Source organism: Neodiprion pinetum, chromosome 2 (genome assembly GCF_021155775.2).
Source record: "Neodiprion pinetum isolate iyNeoPine1 chromosome 2, iyNeoPine1.2, whole genome shotgun sequence".
In the NCBI taxonomy this organism is placed as follows: domain Eukaryota; kingdom Metazoa; phylum Arthropoda; class Insecta; order Hymenoptera; family Diprionidae; genus Neodiprion; species Neodiprion pinetum.
The window spans coordinates 1,380,703-1,399,236 of NC_060233.1; the positions used below are offsets into that span (position 1 = coordinate 1,380,703).

The following is an 18,534-nucleotide window of genomic DNA, read 5'->3' on the forward strand; positions in this document are numbered from 1 at the left end:
CGGTGTTTTAATTTTAACATAATTGTTTTTATTTTCCATTCTTTTTTTTCTTATAAAAAGTTCAATTTACACACGCGTATAGACTCCGTTTATAAAATAATGCAATTCTCTTGTTTACCCTACGAGTGCCTGTTTCGTTTTCTCGATTTTCCCCTCAACCGCACACGCGTTTTTATACCTTTGCGTTTCTCGGTTTTAAAACTGATGTACGCTGTAAAATTTACGCATTCAGATCACGCAGTCATTATTACACCATGACTAACCCTTTGTAACGGATATTTTACGGCAATCTCAATCAAATTGAAGAACGTCTTGGATTCAATGTCGAGATACTTGCTGTTTATTCAGTTACGCAAAACGATAAAACGTTGAGGTATATACTGTAACTTTTGCTTAGGCAAACTATTTTATATCTTAGCTCTCTACATTCTGCTGTGAGGAGTTTATTGCGAATACACATTTCAAGAGCGCATTTAATGAAGATCAAGGGTCTTTGTGATCAAAGACAGTGTTTCAACTTGATGTGTCTACGCGAACTCATGTTTATCCGTTACGATTGGGTGAATTTCTGATCGATTTTCTCTTCATTCATTCACTTCCTAAGAGAATATCCAATTTTGTACAACTATAAAATACCTCTTGGAGAAACTTTGAGGTAATCTTATTTCAAATTCTTATAACGGTGTGTTTAGGTCACCTCGAAATTTTCAATATACAGATAGCGTAATATAACATTGCGACAATATTAAATCGATAGGACAGAAAAATAAATAACGAGTAAATTGATATATGGCACCATATAACTGATCGTTTCAAACGTATAAGCTGTACCCACGGCTAATTGAAGGCACGAAAGGTATGCCATTCGTTGTTTACAATTTGAAAACGAGCCGGTATACAATAAGATATATGCATATAATGGGACCACGATACGAGTCGTTATCTCAACGTAGCTCGGGCTCGCTGGATACTGATAAGCAATATTGCATAGTGAGCACGGGACTAACAATAAGAGTAATAGTAGTTATAATACAATACATAAAAGTGTAAACCTATACTAGGTGTAATATATCGTGAATTAGGCATATACCGTTTGGCTGTCTCTCCGTATTATACATAGGTAGGTGGTAATGCCTGGGTGGCCGAGCTGCTCGCCAGAATCAGCAAGATAGACAAGCAACGTTAGCGATTCACTTGCTCTTTTTTTTCGACCTGGGCGGCTTTGACACGGATGATTCAATCTTCTCGGAAACAATCTTCTCCGTAAAGTTTGTGTGAATTTTTTCACCCGCCCGACAACCCACCAGCGGCGCGCCGTCGGACGACGGCACCAGTGTGATTCTGTAAATATCACACACGTTATGAAGAAAGAGAGAGACATAGATAGATAGAAATCGATCTTGTTGGCGACAAACTTGTAAACATCAAAAGTTTAGAGAGACTCTCATGAAGAACGAAATCGTAAGATGAATAAACCAGCTTCCACAGGATGGTCACTAAATCTCCATCACGAAATTCCCTGACTTTTCCAGGTTTTCCAGATAAAAATTTTATAATTTTCGCTGACCAATTTGGATAAATTGTTTACAGAAAATTGAAAAAAATATACGTATTTTCCATATATAATATTTATGAATATTCAAAGTTTGAAGAGAATCTTCCGGCGATGGTAAAAAAATTTCTATTCCATCTAAATTATCTAATACTTAAAATAATTGTGGGATGCATTTGTATGAAGAAAAAATTAGTCAACGATTCCTTGACTTTCCACAAAAACCCCTGACATTTCCCTAACTATTCCAGAATTTCAGAATCCCATGACACTTCCAGGTTTTCCAGAATTCCCTGACCAGTGGTCACCCTGATTTGAATAAATCGTCCTACCTCAGCTGAGGGACGCTCAAAGGGCGGATCAGGCTCTTCACAACAGGTGGCACTTCACCAGGTCTCGGAAGCGCAGGGCTGCTTGCACAAAGAGCAGCACTGGTCAGCTGAGAGACGAGGGAAAAGCTGCGATTGTCAGGACCCGAGCTGGTCCTGAAAACCCTCCGTATTTTCGACTTGAGGGTCGAGGGTTGTGGGGGCAGGTTTGTGGGTACCGGGGTCACCTGTGAACAGTCAAGTCGCGGGTCAGGTCTTTCTTCTAGCCCGTCGTCTTCTTCACCAGGGACTCACCTTGCCCTGGAGTACTCTCGCCGCCAGCTCAGGTTCGCTTCCCCATCTACACGAGGTCGTTCGCTCCAGGAGTCGGTGCCTCGCGAACCGCTCGATTACCTCGGCGCAAACGTATCTACCGCAGAATCTTGCCCATTGCTCGGCTCGCAAGCCTCGTCCGTAGTCTCTGAGGGTTGGATTGGCACCTGGAATTTATTTGGAGTGTAGAAAGTTGAAGAAAATATCTTTATACGCAGCGCGCAAGAGTACGTTTGATCTTCTTTCTTTTTCAGATAATCTAATTGCACCCGTACCACTTACCAGCGAATAAAAGGATCTTCGCGCACTTTGTTCTGCCCTGAATTGCGGCTTTCATCAACGGCGTGAATCCCAAAGTGTTTCGAGCGTCAACCTCTATCCCCGGACACCTTTGCAGAAGGATACTCACGCATTCTAATTGGCCTGGAGAACAATATAAGATCGTAAAATTCCGTTATGCTTCGAAAGTACTCGGAGGAGGGGACAAGAAATTGAAACTGCACAAACCGTCGGAGGGCTGCGATTACATAATAAACTATGGAAATTACCAGGATTTCACTCCAAAATTACTTTCCTGGGGAAATAATCATGCAAAGTGTGTTCAATAAAGTTTTTTTTGTTTTAGCTAGTATACAATCTAAAAACAGCTTAAACAAAATTCAGACAAAGGAATCATCGTAGACAGGTCAAGCCAAGAAAGTTTCGAACGCATGTCTATTGTTTATGTTTACGAGAATTTTTTTTACCGCCTATTACATCACTTCAACTTGACATTGTAAAAATGATATTTGTCTGTCGACGTTAGTCCACAATTTACATGTTAAGTTAAACAGGCTGGCGCAATCGCAGGTAGAATTGAAATCGATTAAACATTGTGAATAATCGGTGAAACGTTGAAACCCGAGTAGTTGCAAATAGGTTTTTTCTCAGTATGTGCGTAATAAGGGCGATGACTTCCGTCCTAGGAAAAACGGAAGCGTGGGAGCATTTTCAGGGCCGAATAGTTTCGTTTTTGGAAGAGCTATCGGGGCGCCGAAAAAAGAACGAAGGATGAAGGTAGGCTGGTAAGCGTCTGCAGATTGTACAGGCGCACACAGATGCAGGGAAATGTTTGCTCGACATAGTGTGATAGTCGCGTGGCGATGTGATTGGTGGGGGCTGAAAATAGCCGACAAAGCAATTCGATTGGAGGAGGTGAAAGCCTAGACTACATGCAGGAACCGCGTTGAGAGAGCTCGAGGCAGGAGGGATGGAAACATCAATAACACCTTCTAAATTGATTGATTTACGCTCCGCGCCGAGGTTTATAACCGAGCTTTCGCGGAACTCTTGAACCGTCAACGATTCCCAGCTGGGCATTAGAATATAAATATTTTTTCAGAAACAAAATGTGCGAAGAAAATATAAGGTCTCATCGAAGAAAAAAAGAAAATTGTCTATAAAATCGTCGAGATAAAAGGCCTCATCAAATTTGGCAACCTGGGAGGGAGGGCTCCCCGAGAGTCCACGAAATGTCAAATTAACTCGCGGACCCGCTTTTTGATTATTAGAAGGCGACCGCGATCGGTGTGTAAAATCATTCGTAAATGGGGCAGCCAATCTATGTAGGTATATTTTGAAACCTGGCCAAGAATAATTTGACAGATCACGAATTTAGCACAGTTTTCTTGTTGACATGATTTCTTCTTTTTTCTTTTCTCTTTGTTGTGATTTTTTTCTTTTTTTTTTTCTTAATGGCCCATTTCTATTTCACATATCCTTGGATTTTTTCACAATAAAAATTTTCTGCGCCAAGCTACCAAGCAAGATTTACATCGTTTCTTCGCAATGTCTTGCAAAATAGTTATACAACCAATCTGTAGATTACTAATTCAATGATTATTGAATAACGCTGACGCTCACCGGCCTGAGTGGCGAAATGCAGTGGTGTGTTACCCTCGTTGTCCGGCAGGTTGACATCGACTTCCGGAAAGCTGAGGGCAGCCTCAAGCATCGCCGCAGCTCCATCCCCAGCCATGTAGCTCAGGGCAGTCTAAAATCGGGGCAAAAAAATTTAATGTAATGTAATGTTTATTTAGTTGTCAAAGGCCTCTAACGATCATAAGGCAAAAATACAATGAATACAAAGTGTGCAACAGAATAAGTTGAAAAGATAAAATTTTACACAGAGTCAAGAACCATAGATTGTAAATAGAAGGTAGGTATGTATAAAGAGCAATGAGTAGATTAATTTGGTCTCTCAGAGCGCAATTGCAGAATAATAATTAAGGTGTACGACAATTTGACCAACATGGTATTGAAATGAGCGTATTTATATATTGAACGACGATTAAGGTCTGCAGAAATGAGCAACAGTAGGTACATATTATAGAAAAATCACGTATGGTGTATAGGTATAATACGCCTAACGAGGCCGCATGCGGTTTGCGAATCGTGTAATCCTTGGACAAAAGTCGTTACAACGACTACTAATGCTGTGGGGATTTTGCAACGATCACCCGCGAATTAGCTACACGGTTCATTTAGCACGTTTAGCGCTTTGATCGGAATATTTAAACGGCCCGTGGCTTCGGTTAATGTGAATTAATCCGCGTGTCGCATTGGTGGGGATTCCGAAAGCGCTGTTTTACCCGCTATTCATCGGTCCGTATTTATAGCGACGCGTTTAACAAAGGGATGAGGATGAGGAGGAGGAGGAGGAGGGGCGGGGGGCTAAAAAAAAAAACGCACACTCACCCTGCCGCTGGCGTCAAGCGCGTTTATGTTTATCTCCCTGCCGCCTTGCGGCGTTCTTGCGTTCGCCATCATCTGCCGGAGGGCCGAATTGCTACCGTCACGGGCCGCCCTGACAAGGGCCAACGGTCCTCCGAGGTTCGTCGTTGTTGCAGTTGTAGTGCTGGTCGTCGTCGTCGTCGTCGTCGTCGTCGTGGCCGTCGGCGACGGCGACGTGGCCACGGCGTCTCGCAGGCTTTCGAAAATCGGCGATGCCCGATCTGCGGACGTAAGAAATTTAACGATCAAGGGTCGACTTCGACAAGACTGATCATTACACGTCTCGACCGGCAGTCTTTTTCTAACACGATCTGTCAATAGCCTCGAGGCTTTGTTTATCGACGGGCAATAATTCATCGACTGTTTGACTTGTGCACGAGGAGAATAGATCTCCGATCGAGATTGGGAATCAGTGATGGAATAAAAATGAGAGATAAAGAGTAAAAACAAAAAACTAAACGAGTGGAGAGTACCTGAGTCGAAATTTAATGCTTACTTTAAACGAGCTCCTACGTAGGGCTTAAAGATAGTAAAGTAGGTTCTATTTCAATCCAATATCAGATCCTACTTTGACGATAAAAATGTACAAAATTTACCGATTTACCGAGTTTAGGCTCAAAGTAGGGTATGTTTGGAACCTCCTTTCACCCTCCAGAGGTGGGGTTAAACCTGTTCGTTTGAAACCCTCCTTCAACGTTCAAAATCCTAATCGATTCTGATTGATTATGATCGAAATACAAAAAATAGGATTAAAACGTATGAAATCAAATTAAAATCCCAATAAATACGAATTGGTTTACACACGCGTTTAATCGCATTTTCTGTATATTCAATCAGTTTAAAGGCTTTTTGTATTCGTACGAACGTTGAATAAATACAGTTGAAATGCGACACTTAATTTCCAAATGTTATTGAAACTTGTCAAAGTGATGTCGAAATAGCCCTTGGATTATTCACTGTGAACACTTGAATGTCGCTGTAATAACATATCTGTAAAGGAGGAGTTGCAGGTCCAATGAAGAAGCCGTAGATCGAATAGTGTCGAAATAGGTTTCAATCGTCTACCGAGACCGTCAGAGTAGGGTTTGGTACTTTAATTCAATTTTCAGAAGTTGGAGGTTCGATGTACGGTTTGTTCTTAAATTTCTTGGAGTTCAAGGGTCAATGTAGGATTTCTAGGTTCGGTTTCTTTGAAAGTAAGTTTACATGAACCTTGGTAGGGTGAAACGCAGGCGCTAAATTTCGACTCGAGTAGACCAAGTTGATTACCTTGGAGAACACCTTTGTGATAGACTTTGGCCTCGTGGGCGTGAGTCTTCGAAGTGAAGAGGGACTTCTTCTCCTGAAAGCTCGTGTCCGAGCTGAAGGAGACGGACTTCTTGACGCCAACACGGGTCGGCTTTTTCCAGCTACTCGGCAGACTTGTGCTCGGCGACCGGCGAAGTTCCACGCGATTTTTGTAGCTCTCCGGTAGAACCGTCGAGGTTCCGTTCTCCCGCAATACCTGCGCCGTTTTCCCTCTCGAAGACGATGGTCTTCCCGCCGGCTCCCTAATATCGTTACTCTGAAAGTATCCCGGGGGAACCTTGTCGAGCAATCTTCTCTGGTACCCGATAGGACACCCTGAAAATTATGAAGCAGCACAGGGAACGTATATCCTCCCAAAGTCCAGGGCTAGATGAAAATTGCGTTTCAGATATCAATTCAGACTCACCGTTCCTGTCCTCGACGGACACCGGTCCCCAGGGAAGGTCCCTGGACTCCTTGGCGCGTACCAGAGTCACCTTGACGCTGTCTTGACGAGTTCTTCTCGACGGTTCCGGGACGAAAGGGAGGTTGGAATTTTTTTTCGGTAGGTTAACGATGTCCTGGTGATTTCTAACCCTGGATGACTTTCTTCGGCCGGTGGCTGTTCCGCCGCTGGTTTTCAGAGCGGCACGAGATTGGCAGGACGCTGCTGTTGTTTCGCAGACGGAGAAGCTGGAGAAGCCCGTATAACCGTTGCGGCCGTTCCGCGCGTTTTCGTAACGAGTCGAGGCAACTATGCTGTAGTTGGTCAACTCCCTGGACTTCGACGCTCCCGAGGACGAGGAAGGACCAACCTTAGGTCGCGAGGATGAGCGACTCTGCCGCTCGCTGTGCTCGGCGATGATACGGCGGACCTTCTGCAAACGTTTAAACGACGAAGTGAAAGTTGGGCGAAAAAATTGGCAAATTGAGCGGATCGTGAGCTGATGAAAATGGGCCGAGGCACTTCGGATCATCGAAAATAGGCTATTACGGCTTCTGTTTAATTCAGGGTGGACCTTAAAAAGGTCATCATTGAATTTTGACCGGCTCGCCCCCCAAATCAGCTTCGCATAATTCAAAAATCATTCCCTGATTCTTTCAGATTTTTATTTTAATTCCATTCAACCCTTTCAGGGGTACAGCAAACATACCGAACGGATTTAGATGAAATTTGACACGGGATATTTGTTTCTTGGGTCGCTGATTACGATGATTATGAGCTCAAAATTTGAGAAATCAAAATGACAGATCCAATATGGTAGAGCGAAATCCAAAGTCATTTGATTTCGATAAAACTCGGTACTCGGGGGTTTTCGCAGTGGCTGATTACGAGTCTGAACTCGAAATTAAAAAATTCAAAATGGTGGATCCATTATGACAGTATTTAGTGACTTTTGGGGTGTCGGTCCACCATATCGAATCCGCCACTTTGAATTGAAAAATTATGAGTTCAGATTCATAATCAGCGATCTAAAAAGCCCCGCTACACGAAATTTCATCTAAATCCAATCGGTAGATTTGACGTGCCCCTAAAAAGTTTGAAGGGGAAATCGACCCTCTTGAGGCACGGATTAGAGTTGAGATAAAAATCTGAAGAAAAGAGGGAATTATTTTTGAATCATGTGGTGCCGATTTGAGGGACGAGCGTGTCAAAATTAAAAAATGACCTTTCAAAGGACCATCCCAGACAGTTTATCATAAAACCAGGAAAAAAAATTGTACCGCCGACTCGTACACGAGTGTCGCGGTTAATTCGAGGGACTCGATTCGAAGAATAGGGTATGTAATGTATAACCACCGCAACCCACGCGGGCGTGGCATCGGTAGGTTTATTTCAGCCGATATAGAAACTTGGGAAGCATTCGGTAAGTAATTAGAATTTGGAATTCCTGTTCGATGGGAATTGCAAATGTCAGAATTTATGAGCAGCTGTAGACGGATATCCGTAGGCAACTGTGTACGTACAAAGATCGATGAAAATTTACCCGTGATTACGTTTACGCTACAATAACACCAGCTGTTTACCGCCAAACTTAGACGATTAAACTCCCAGCAGCGGCTGTGCCAAAAACGCGGTTATTATGATAAATTTGATTTTTTTTCTCGACTTAATTCTTTACGATTTCACGCGTTTTCCGTGATTCAGAGCCGAAGACACGAATTTTCGCAGATACCGAACGACGGAAGAAAGCACCGGCGTGTTCGGAGACACCGTATAATGTACTTACCGCGAATATGTGCGCGTATGAGCTTCACGTCGAGACTCTAAATTGTCGGAATTAAATACCGCGTAGGTATAACACCTACGTTCATCAATCTCGCTCAGTCATAAGACGCGGCAAAACCGAGTTTTACACTCAACGAACTAACGACCCAAGTTCAAACCGCGTTATTAATGTCATTGTAATACAAAAGAATTAGCATAACATCAGCATTCTCATTTTCGAACAAGTACCTACTGCATCCGTTAGATTGAAAACAAAGACGATTAAAAAAAAAACGGCTAGTCAATGCGAAAGTGACAGATTGAGAAAAATGCTAATTAACAGTGTTGTTCCTCGCAGCTGACACTCGCGACACTGTCAAATACCTTAAAACACTCTTAAATTCATCACCAAACAGTGCGACCCACAATTCCTGTACCTACAACGAGATTAGCACTGTGAATTATTCGCAATTTCTACACCCACTCGCATTTAGATTCCGTCTATAACATACTTAATACTCGGACGATGTTAATCACATCCAACGAATAATAGTCGACGAGCACTCGTGTCATTGAGCGAATGAACACTTACCGGAAGAGTTACAACACACCGAACTGCAAGTTTAGGATATTCGAGCTTGATGCGCCGCCCGTAATTCCTCAAATTTCTACACGACTTAGGAGGAGAAGAAAATAATCAGCCTCCGCAAGTTATCGCACTGGTACCGTGTCACAGGACGCACTTGAACAGTGGTACAAAAATTGGTACCAGGACCGAAACGCGAGCGCACTTCGTGCGTATCGTCGCTTTTGCAGATAGTATCTGACTCCGGTCCCCCGGGTGCTGGTCGACTCTGCACGCGTCGTCGTCTTCGAGACGAGACGAGGTGAAGAGGTGGAGAAGGTAGTAGGTAGTTTCGGTGGTGGGTTCTCTCTCTCTCTCTCTCTCTCTTTGGCCGAGCGCTTCTCAGCGTGCGCTATATTTACACAAGGCGCAACTCGGTGTAATATCGCGGGCCGGCAAAGAAAAAACAAAGAATGAAAAAGAAGCAATTCGAAACTCCTCGGTTTTTGCGCACGCGTCGTTTTCTCGCTCCAAGTATATATTACAAACGTCGAACAATGACTTTTGCGAGGAAGTAAATTGTAACGAGACGGATCGAGGCGTCTTACTTGGTACGTTGTTGGCTCAGCAGTGCCGTCGGACCCCGATCTGGTCCCAGAATCGAGGGCCTTTCCACCGCTCTTGGGACCGCGGTAGAAGGAGTCGGACCCCCGTGAAGACCGCGAAAACCTTGGCAATTTCAACCTCCGTCGCGTCCCCCCCAGCAGCGTCAAAAAATCGGTCAACTCGCAGCTCGACCTGATACGCTAAAACAGTTTCGGATACGACGTGATATTGGGTATCGTGGATGTATTGGGGGAAATTTTTTTTCTTGTATTCTTTAACTGCATCCGTACGTCAGTTGATTCTTACGCCGCTTTTACAAGAATTTTATACAAACAAAATATCCATCTTGTATAATTCCAACATCCGCAGCTATAATCTGCGATTTTATATTGCCAAAGAGTAGCGGCGTTTATTTTTTCAATCTGCAACAGGTTATTACCGCGGGATATAACGCACACGTATGCATACACGTGCCGATATTGTATAATATTTGCGCTGCAACATGAACGCGTTTAATACCGTAGCTATGAGCGATTTTAATTTTTATTTGTTTACCTTTAGTTACTAAATATATCCTAGTCTTGCAGCGTTTTCACATCACGCTCTCTGGTGTTGTATTTTTATTTTTATTGTCTGTATTTTGTTTTGTTTTATTCCTCTTCTCGTTTTGTTTTCCGATCCCCCATTTATTTTTTGGCACCTTTCTTCCTGTCGGATTTCGTCCCCGCGGTCTCGTGCCGGATTAATGCTACTACATACACGGATCCGAAAATAAACGACGGTTAATATACGCTACCGTCGTCATTTTTGCACCGCGTGATGCAAACGATTGTTATTATCTAGATCAGCGTGCATCGGATCGGTATCTCGAAATTCGCGTCTTCTCCCAGTCTCTCTGATCGATATCGGTCTAAATTTACGTATAAAAACTGTGTTTAAACGGTTTTCTCGTTCTTCCATATCAGTTTACCAAATCGACGGAAACTTCCGACTGTATGAAGTACGGTAGATTAGTTATCGGTTAAGTGGAAAGAAAACAAAAAACTTTGGCACCGATTTAACTGATATAGATGCATATAAGAAAGAAAAGATTTTCAAAAGTATCTGGAACGGGCATTAGATTGGTTAATTTTTGAGCTTTTCTTTTAATCAAAAATCAATCGAAAAATTTGTAACAAATACTGAAAGAAAAAAATTGTCGTAAAACCTGGAAGAGATAGGAAAATATTTAGAGGTCGCTACCAATTACTGTACTATTTTTTATTTATTTTTACGTGTTCACTTTACGGACTTATATATATATGTTAGTTTATTTTTTTTTGCATCGTGGTCCAATTAATCGTTCACCAATCAACGGCAAACTACGTCTAACAATTCCGCAGTTGGCTGTTCTCGTCTTTCATCCGAAAGATTAATCGTCTGGTAGAAATTTGGATAACAGTTTTTGTTACCGAAATAGGACTATCGCATTACCATCATGTCCTTGTTTCGTTTTCGGTAATGATTTTTATGAACAATGATTAATTGGAACACGATACGAAAAAATTAACTAATATATATATATATATATATATATATATATATATATATATATATACACACAAGTCCGTGAGGTGTGCACATAAAAATAAATACAAAATATTACAATAATTGGTCCTCTAGATATTTTCTTACTTCCTCCAGGTTTGACGCCAATTTTTTTTTTCTCAATATTGGTCACAAATTTTTCAAGTAGCATCTTGAAAAAAAGGAACATAAAGTTAAAAAATTAATCATCCTAACGGGCTTGTCCACGACTGATTAGAAAAATGTAATTACTATTCCCCATTGGATTTTCGGGTTGAAATACCCTTGCCGAGAAAGATAGCGATCCGAGTAACAAAACCGCACCTTTTCACCGGATCCCTCGCAAACAAACCGTCATGCCTACATGTCCTATAATTACCACGCTGCACATTGGCATCGCGAGTCGCGCCCAGTTCTGTTCGTATAATACGTTCGGGTTTAGTATTAAGCCTGCGAACACGTGCGCGTTATTTCTGTGGTCACGCTCAGCACGTGCCTGTCTCTCCTCTCCTCTCCTCTCCCCGGCGCCTAAGCGACACCAGCGATTCCTCCTCCGGGTTCATCCTCCCCGAAAATCGCACGTCGACCCGCAACCTGCACCATAAATTTTCCCCCAAGTTCATCCGGGGAGAACCCGAGACCCGGCTTCAGGGATAATTCACTTTCAGCGTACGAGCGACGGGCTGCAGTAAAAAGTCAAAAGCATGCACGCTCCGATCGGAAATCCTTCTCGTGCCAAGTAGATGGAGTTGGAAATAGAAACGAGGATTTCTTCCGTGCCAAGATCAGCGGGAACTAAACCACCGGGGTCAGAGGTCACGATTCAAGGACTCGAACCTGCGACCAGGCTCCGTTTTCTTTCCGATAAGATTGAGGAAAGATTCCAGCCGATCATAGGAGAGGATTCGGGACCTGGTCTCGGGATCGATCCAGGTTTGTTATTGGGAATTGGATATTTTAATTTTCCTGAAACCTCGCAGTCGCGCTCCGTCGCTGGACGATCTTCTCGGTCGAGCCCTGGTTCTTTTGAGAACCAACATCGGGTGTAAACAGCTTATTTTATGTACGAACCTACCAGGCGATATTCGTGCGCACGCCAATTATTAAGCTTCACGCGACGGAAACTGATTCCAGAGCCTGAATGTGGGGAGAATGACGTCCGAGTTCGAGAAACAACGCATCTTTACCGTTTTCAGTCGATTTCAAATCGACGTTTTTTTTTTTTTTTATTTTCATTTTCCTAATGTACATACATTCGAGTATATGCACAGGAAATTTCATGTCGATTCGACAAATATTCTCAAAGTTACGCGCACATTTGCAAACACACCCGGGAGTGCTTGAAAGTGTTTTTGAAACTTAGAACGCGTTTTTCTCAAAACTATGTTTTCAAAGTCGGTGAGCAAGATTTTTCGGAAACCGCTGAACCGATCAGTCACAAATTTCTACACATGCTTTATGAATAGGTACATTTTTCAGTCCTCGATCGAAGGTTTTTTATAGCCGGTAAATATTTTTCATTTTATAAGCAAATTGAGGTGAAAATTTTTATGGAAAATCGAAATTTTTTTTTTCCAACCCGCCGTTTTGTTAAAAATTAATATTTTTCTTATTCCTTCGATCAAAGACCAGATAATACCTCGCATTAAGTAAATAGTTTTTGTTTTCTTATTTTACACGATCCGGTCAACAGATATCTTCATCACCGCAAGACGCCTTTTTAGATGTGCTCCCGGAGATCGGCTCTATCAGCTTTAAAAATCATTATTTTCGCAAATAAAAAATATCAGAATGAAGTTAAATGTCACCCCAACGTGTTGAAAAATCCTCGAAAACTCGCTTTATTTCGGCCTCCTGCGACCAGGTTAAACCCTTCAAGACGACAGGCAATGGCAATGAATGGTCACGCTTGTTTTACGACGACTAGATTCTCCGTGGATCTTTACGCAAGGATTGTTGAACGACTTACCCTTTTCAATTGATCATTGAAGCCCTCGGGAGGCAGGAACCTGTTCCTCTCCTTCATTCTTCCTCCGCTGACGACCATCTCGACCTTTTAAATAAGCGAAGCGCGTCTCGATGCAGCACCTGTTATACTTCGGAGGACGCACTGCGCGCGTCGATGTGACATTACGCGTTTCACCTCCTACGTCACGTGCATCGAAATCGCCAAAAGTTTACGTTATAACAGGTTTACCGTAATGCTGAGCAAATTTGATCAATTGATTGAGAGCTGCGCGTACAATGGGTGCCGACCCGCACAGCGTCTGGATCGAGTAAATACCTCGAGATAATTCGAGCCCGAGGGGCTTCGGCCGTTTCTAATTAGCCGTTCTCGCGCCTCCGAGGCAATAATAAACACTCTTCCGTTGCGGTGCAAACATCCGTAGAGGTTGGATCGCGAACGGCTTTTATTGCGCGCTGCGAATCAACCCGAGTAGACGATAAATCAAGCTCCGCACTGCTTAATTCGATCGGACAATTTTTATACGAGAAAACTTTCAACGACTCCGTTGGTTGTATGATTGTCTCAGGAAAGCTCCGTGATTCCCGTGAACGAACATCCGAAACTTGAGGTATCGTAGAGAAAGGAGCCTTCCACTGTCTTTCGCATCGCGTCGAAATTGTTGACGTTGAATACGAGAATGGTAATCGCGTTAGGCTTCGAGGGCAATTGCGTAATTGAGTTGAAGAGTCGCGACGGAGGCCGGTTACGATTCAGGTCTTCCCTCTCGCAGGTCTGCAACGAAAAAAGTGCACAGGTTTTTTTATACCGTTTATTATAGATTTTCACTCACTGAAACAGGGAAAAGTATTCAAAAAGTTACATCGCGTAAGGTTTTTGCTTCAACTCGCGTTCATAGTTTCATTTAGAGTGAAGCTCTCGTTTAACTCGAAATCTAGTGTCTTATTCTTGGTTCTAAAAGTCCTGTGCAAAAGTGATATCTTACTTCCATTTAATGTGTATTAGAGTGAGATGTAAAGAATAAATACAACCAGGGAAGGAGAAAATGGAAAGCGTAAGCGTGTTCGGAGGTGTATAAAAGAGAAGACGAAAAGGTTTCGTTATAGGCGAAAAGAATAAACACGGATTGTTAAATAAATTTCGTAAAGAAATTGTTTGTTTAAATTTGTTTTTCATTATTGCTACGCTTTTTTTTTTTTATGCAAACACCTTGTATTTAGCAAGAATACTGCACGTGACGGAGGGAAATGTAAGTAATTTTTGGATTCACCACATTCGAAAACATAATATTTGCCGAAAACATTCCGTGCAGCTGAAAAAAAATATTATTTTGCAGACCTGTGCTGTAACCGTAGAACCGAAGACTCCGAGAGACGGAATCGAGGGAACCTCAATCCGACAACGAGGGTGAGCAACTCTGCGGCACTCCGCGTCTGAGGGGCGATACTTTGGATTGTTGTTCGCAGCTCTGGAAGTACGGAGGTGTCTACCCTTGGTCTACGAGGGTGGAATTCGCGCCCGCCGCACGCGACACGCACGCGCGATTAGCACCAAGGTGCTGCGCCTGTATGTAGACCCTCTCTCTAAACAACCCTCTCTCCGCACACACGTCATATCGCCTTTCCTTCAACAAGGGTGCGGATACGACGCCGCCTTGTACTTCCAGTACCATAAATTATCGATTCTCGAGAAAACGAATTATTACCTATCGGGTTAGAACATCGAATCCCGGTTAAGGAATAGGCTCCTCGATTTCTTCTGCACCCTTCCGGAAACTGAATATAACAGAGTCGAAATTTAGCGCCTAAATTTGACTCTATCGTGGGTCATATAAATCTACTTTGAAGGAAACTGAACCCAGAAATCCTACATTGATCCTTTATTTTCTAGAAATTTGAGAACGAACCGTACATGGAACCTCCAACTCCTCAAAGTTAAACGCTCTCAGTAAACGATTGAATGATATTTTGACGCCATTCAATCTACAGCTCTTCCAATGAACCAGTCACTCCTCCTTTATAGATATGTTATTACAGCGACATTCAAGTGTTGACAGTGAATAATCCAAAGGCTATTCCGACATCATTTTGACAAGTTTCAGTAACATTTGAAAATTAAGTATCGCATTTCAACTGTATTCATTCAACGTTCTTATGAAAATTTATGAACCCTACGTAGGGTTTAAAGTAGGCGCTAAATTTCGACTCAGATATGTACTCTCCTTTCCTTGAGTTTCCAAGTTTGATAAACCTGGATCCACTTGATTAGCTGTGACTTCGTTGTAACCGCTGCCAAGTTCGGTGACACAACTGCAGATGACTCAGGAGTGTGGGGCATATTTTAGTCGAGTATTCAATTCTCTCGAATAACTATGGCGTTCAAATTTCCTCGAATTCGACTTCAATCCAGGGTTAAAAAATCCATGACTCTTATTTATCCGCATGTACGTTTATTGTACCGTTGTTCAACCTGCGAGGATTTGCATTTCTCCAAGGATCCCGATGGTCCTTCAACCCGACCCGGTGACCCGAGGCCCTTGACTTATGGAGCATGGCCCTCGTGGTTCACAGGTCAAGAACTCGTGATTTCTAATCAGCCCCGTGACCCAAATGATCCGTAAGGTTCGCACTTTAGTCACAACTTGATGAAACGTTTCCTATTCGAGAATTCCTGCACACGGTGTGCCGATTTTTGAGACTCCGATGGATCCACATTAGTTCCTGCTGAATAAAACTTCCCAATCGACTTTCTCCAAGTTTAAACACGAACTACGTTGCACCGCACGCCCATCTCGGGGTCCGAACTGCGGTTTATCACGAACAGTTGTGCCGTCTGCCCTCTTTTGATCTCGGTGCCAAAATATTGTAACAGCTGATTAGCTCCTCGTACCATCCGACTGTTAACGCCAGTTTGTTTCGGTGTCGTACAGACATCTGCGGATGAATTTATCACGTCCAATTTATTATTCGTTCTTTGAAAGTTTATCCTCATTTTGGCCCGTTTAATTATGATTTCAGTGCAACACCCAACCGTCGCATACCTCGAACCTTTTGACACATGGCGTGCCGTGCATGGGGGGGATGCTTGGCGTTCCGTACCGTGAGTAATATACCCTCTTCGATGGCGTGTCGGACGTTTTTTACGCAACCACCGCCGCGTGTTTCCTCACGCACGCACGCACGAGGCACGTAGGCACGCAAGCACGTGTAAATATGGGCGTGCAGGGTATAAAGCCACGATAGATAGATAGATAGATTGATGGATGGATGGATAGGTGTGTAGATATGCAAAGTTACACTCAACCCACTTCTCCCTGACTGCTGGGTAATCATGCTTATACATACTGCATATATACACAGGAGCCTGATTGTTATAGACGGTTGTTACCGGCACACGCCTGCCATTCTCGGCATAACTAAATCGCCATGCACGACTAGTTGCTACATTTTACCCACGTTTTACGGGCGCGTGTAGGTCTCGGTGTGCTACACGGCTTGTCCTAAATCCCAACCTCAAGGATGATGTTTCACTTAATTACAAAATACAGAACGGACAACCCAGGGATGTGTTCCTAATTCGCGGGGATTCGTGATAACATCTCTGTACAATAATTCTCGGGTAGTCAAACTTGTTGCTCAATCCTTGACGAATGTTTTACCAATATTTCAATGACGCTCTTTAATTTCATCTGAAAATTACAGGCATAAGCATATGCATAAGTACAGGCATCCTTTTTAAGCCCTTGACTGTCAGTGTCAGAAACATATGGGCAGAAAAAAGTCGTACCACTTTGGTGTCATGACATATATGTAGGCATTGGAAACAAAAAACATGTTTTTACTACATCGATTTGACTGCGATTTGGTAAATCATAGTTTTTTAGGTCGCTGAATAACAGGATAAATCCACATTTTTTTTTTTTTTTTTGCAACACAAAAGTGGCACGTAAATCTCATTTTCGCCTGACTGTTAAGGGGTTAAGGACAGAGTCAGAAATTTGAATTCTTTACGCTTAAAAAATTCGTCTATACATTCGTTTCATAGATAACAGGTGTTACATCCTCGTAGACTTCCTTTCGTCACACTTTCGCGGTTTCTCTACAACAATTAACGTCCTCACATTTAACCAGAGTCGATTTCTAACTTCCAACAACCGTTAGCTGGGATAATTAGAATCCTGAATGGGCTGCCATTGTGCCTGCCGCGAACAGGTGCCTCGCCTCGAGCCAGGCGGCAAGCTACATTCGCTCCATTGTAAAATTATCGATAAAACACGAAGCCGGGTTCTAATTAATCTCGGATATTCTCGCGCCGCACCTGAGAAAATTGTTCGAATATGTACGACGGCGTTTTGATAAATATTTTTGTTATTTTCATTCGAAATCGAGGTAAGTCATGAATTAAAAGAAGCGCCGATCGGCTGCAATATAGACGTTGTAACAACGCTTTAAACTCGAGGAACGCCTGCAGGTACCGCGTGTATAAAACCTTTCATCAACAGCTTGAGTTACATAATTTTCCGAACTAAATGGTTCTATTTTCAGGCAGACTTTTCGACCCCGGAGTCACGCGAGTGTCCATCACGAGGATGCGGGAGTATTGTACCGACCGTGTTAAATTTAAATCTTCACTCGTCGCGTTGTAGGTTCACTCTGCGCACATCTGCGTATCAAGTATTTACGATAGCCCGTGTAGCAAAATAAAGCTCGCGAAGCACACGCGTGATGCGCTGGGTTCGTAGGTATGCAAGTATATTGTACCTATACTCCAACGTGCGTATATCGCCTTTCCCGAAATAGACATCTGGGATGGTTATTTTCCTTCCTCTCCTTCCTCCCCTTCCTCTTTTCTTCTCCTTTCGTCACCCCCGTCTTCATCTTTTTCTTCTTCTTCTTTTCCTTCTTCCGCAACTGCAGGTGGAGTCGAGTTTACGCAAGAGAATGCCAACGACGCGATATTGATCACTTGGAAATGTGTATACCTATGGCGAAAAACATGAAATTACGGTGATACATGTAGCTGTATGATTTTTTGAAAAAAAAAAAAACAATTCTAAATCAAAATTACATCGTTCAATACGAATTTTGAGTCTGGGTTCTAGTTGTCAAATTTTAATTTCTTCTACGTAAATAATAAATGAAAAAATTGTTTTATCAGACAAAAGTTTGCTTAAAGAAAAATTACCTATTTTCTGAAATATTTATTGTAAATAATAACCGCGCTAACTTCAATTTTGCGTTTAAATCACATTTATTCAAAAATAATAATTAATAATAAGCTAGGAATGTAAAAGAATTGATAAACAAAGTTTAAAAATGAATGTTTTTCGTACTTCTTCTATTCTTCTTCATGCGGACATTTTCGTATCAA

At 42.5% G+C, this 18,534-nt stretch overlaps 1 protein-coding gene and 1 long non-coding RNA gene across 5 annotated transcripts in view; one reads left to right on the forward strand and one right to left on the reverse strand.

The window, feature by feature from the left end:
- Positions 1-5: 5 nt before the first annotated feature.
- Positions 6-13,568, reverse strand: LOC124211048 (uncharacterized). Of its 2 annotated transcripts, XM_046609693.2 has the most exons (10): positions 13,168-13,568; positions 9,635-9,832; positions 6,680-7,130; positions 6,235-6,588; positions 4,930-5,186; positions 4,096-4,225; positions 2,476-2,616; positions 2,176-2,360; positions 1,885-2,108; positions 6-1,341 (listed from the first exon to the last, which is right to left on the reverse strand). In XM_046609693.2, the coding sequence occupies exons 1-10, from the start codon at positions 13,243-13,245 to the stop codon at positions 1,191-1,193; spliced, it is 2,169 nt and encodes a 722-aa protein (XP_046465649.1). In that variant the 5' UTR covers positions 13,246-13,568; the 3' UTR covers positions 6-1,190. The 2 variants fall into 2 exon arrangements, with proteins under 2 accessions (XP_046465649.1, XP_046465650.1); XM_046609694.2 differs by lacking the exon at positions 9,635-9,832.
- Positions 9,286-18,534, forward strand: part of LOC124211052 (uncharacterized) — a 17,563-nt gene continuing 8,314 nt past the window's right edge. Inside the window, exons 1-4 of one of the 3 annotated variants that reach the window (XR_006881366.1) lie at positions 9,286-9,365; positions 14,385-14,413; positions 14,501-14,730; positions 16,182-16,263. This is a non-coding gene — a long non-coding RNA (uncharacterized lncRNA). Of the gene's footprint in view, positions 9,366-13,572; positions 13,775-14,384; positions 14,414-14,500; positions 14,731-16,181; positions 16,264-18,534 lie in introns of those variants that run through there. The other 2 variants (XR_006881369.2, XR_006881367.1) reach the window with 2 other exon arrangements.

What these genes read in the sequence shown, in the direction of transcription:
- LOC124211048 (XM_046609693.2), bottom strand. Translation starts at nt 13,245, where the DNA reads ATGGTCGTCAGCGGAGGAAGAATGAAGGAGAGGAACAGGTTCCTGCCT. An exon ending in CTGAGCCAACAACGTACCAA is followed by an intron (nt 7,131 to 9,634) that starts GTAAGACGCCTC and finishes AAACGTTTGCAG; the next exon opens with AAGGTCCGCCGTATCATCGC. An exon ending in TCACAAAGGTGTTCTCCAAG is followed by an intron (nt 5,187 to 6,234) that starts GTAATCAACTTG and finishes TTACGTCCGCAG; the next exon opens with ATCGGGCATCGCCGATTTTC.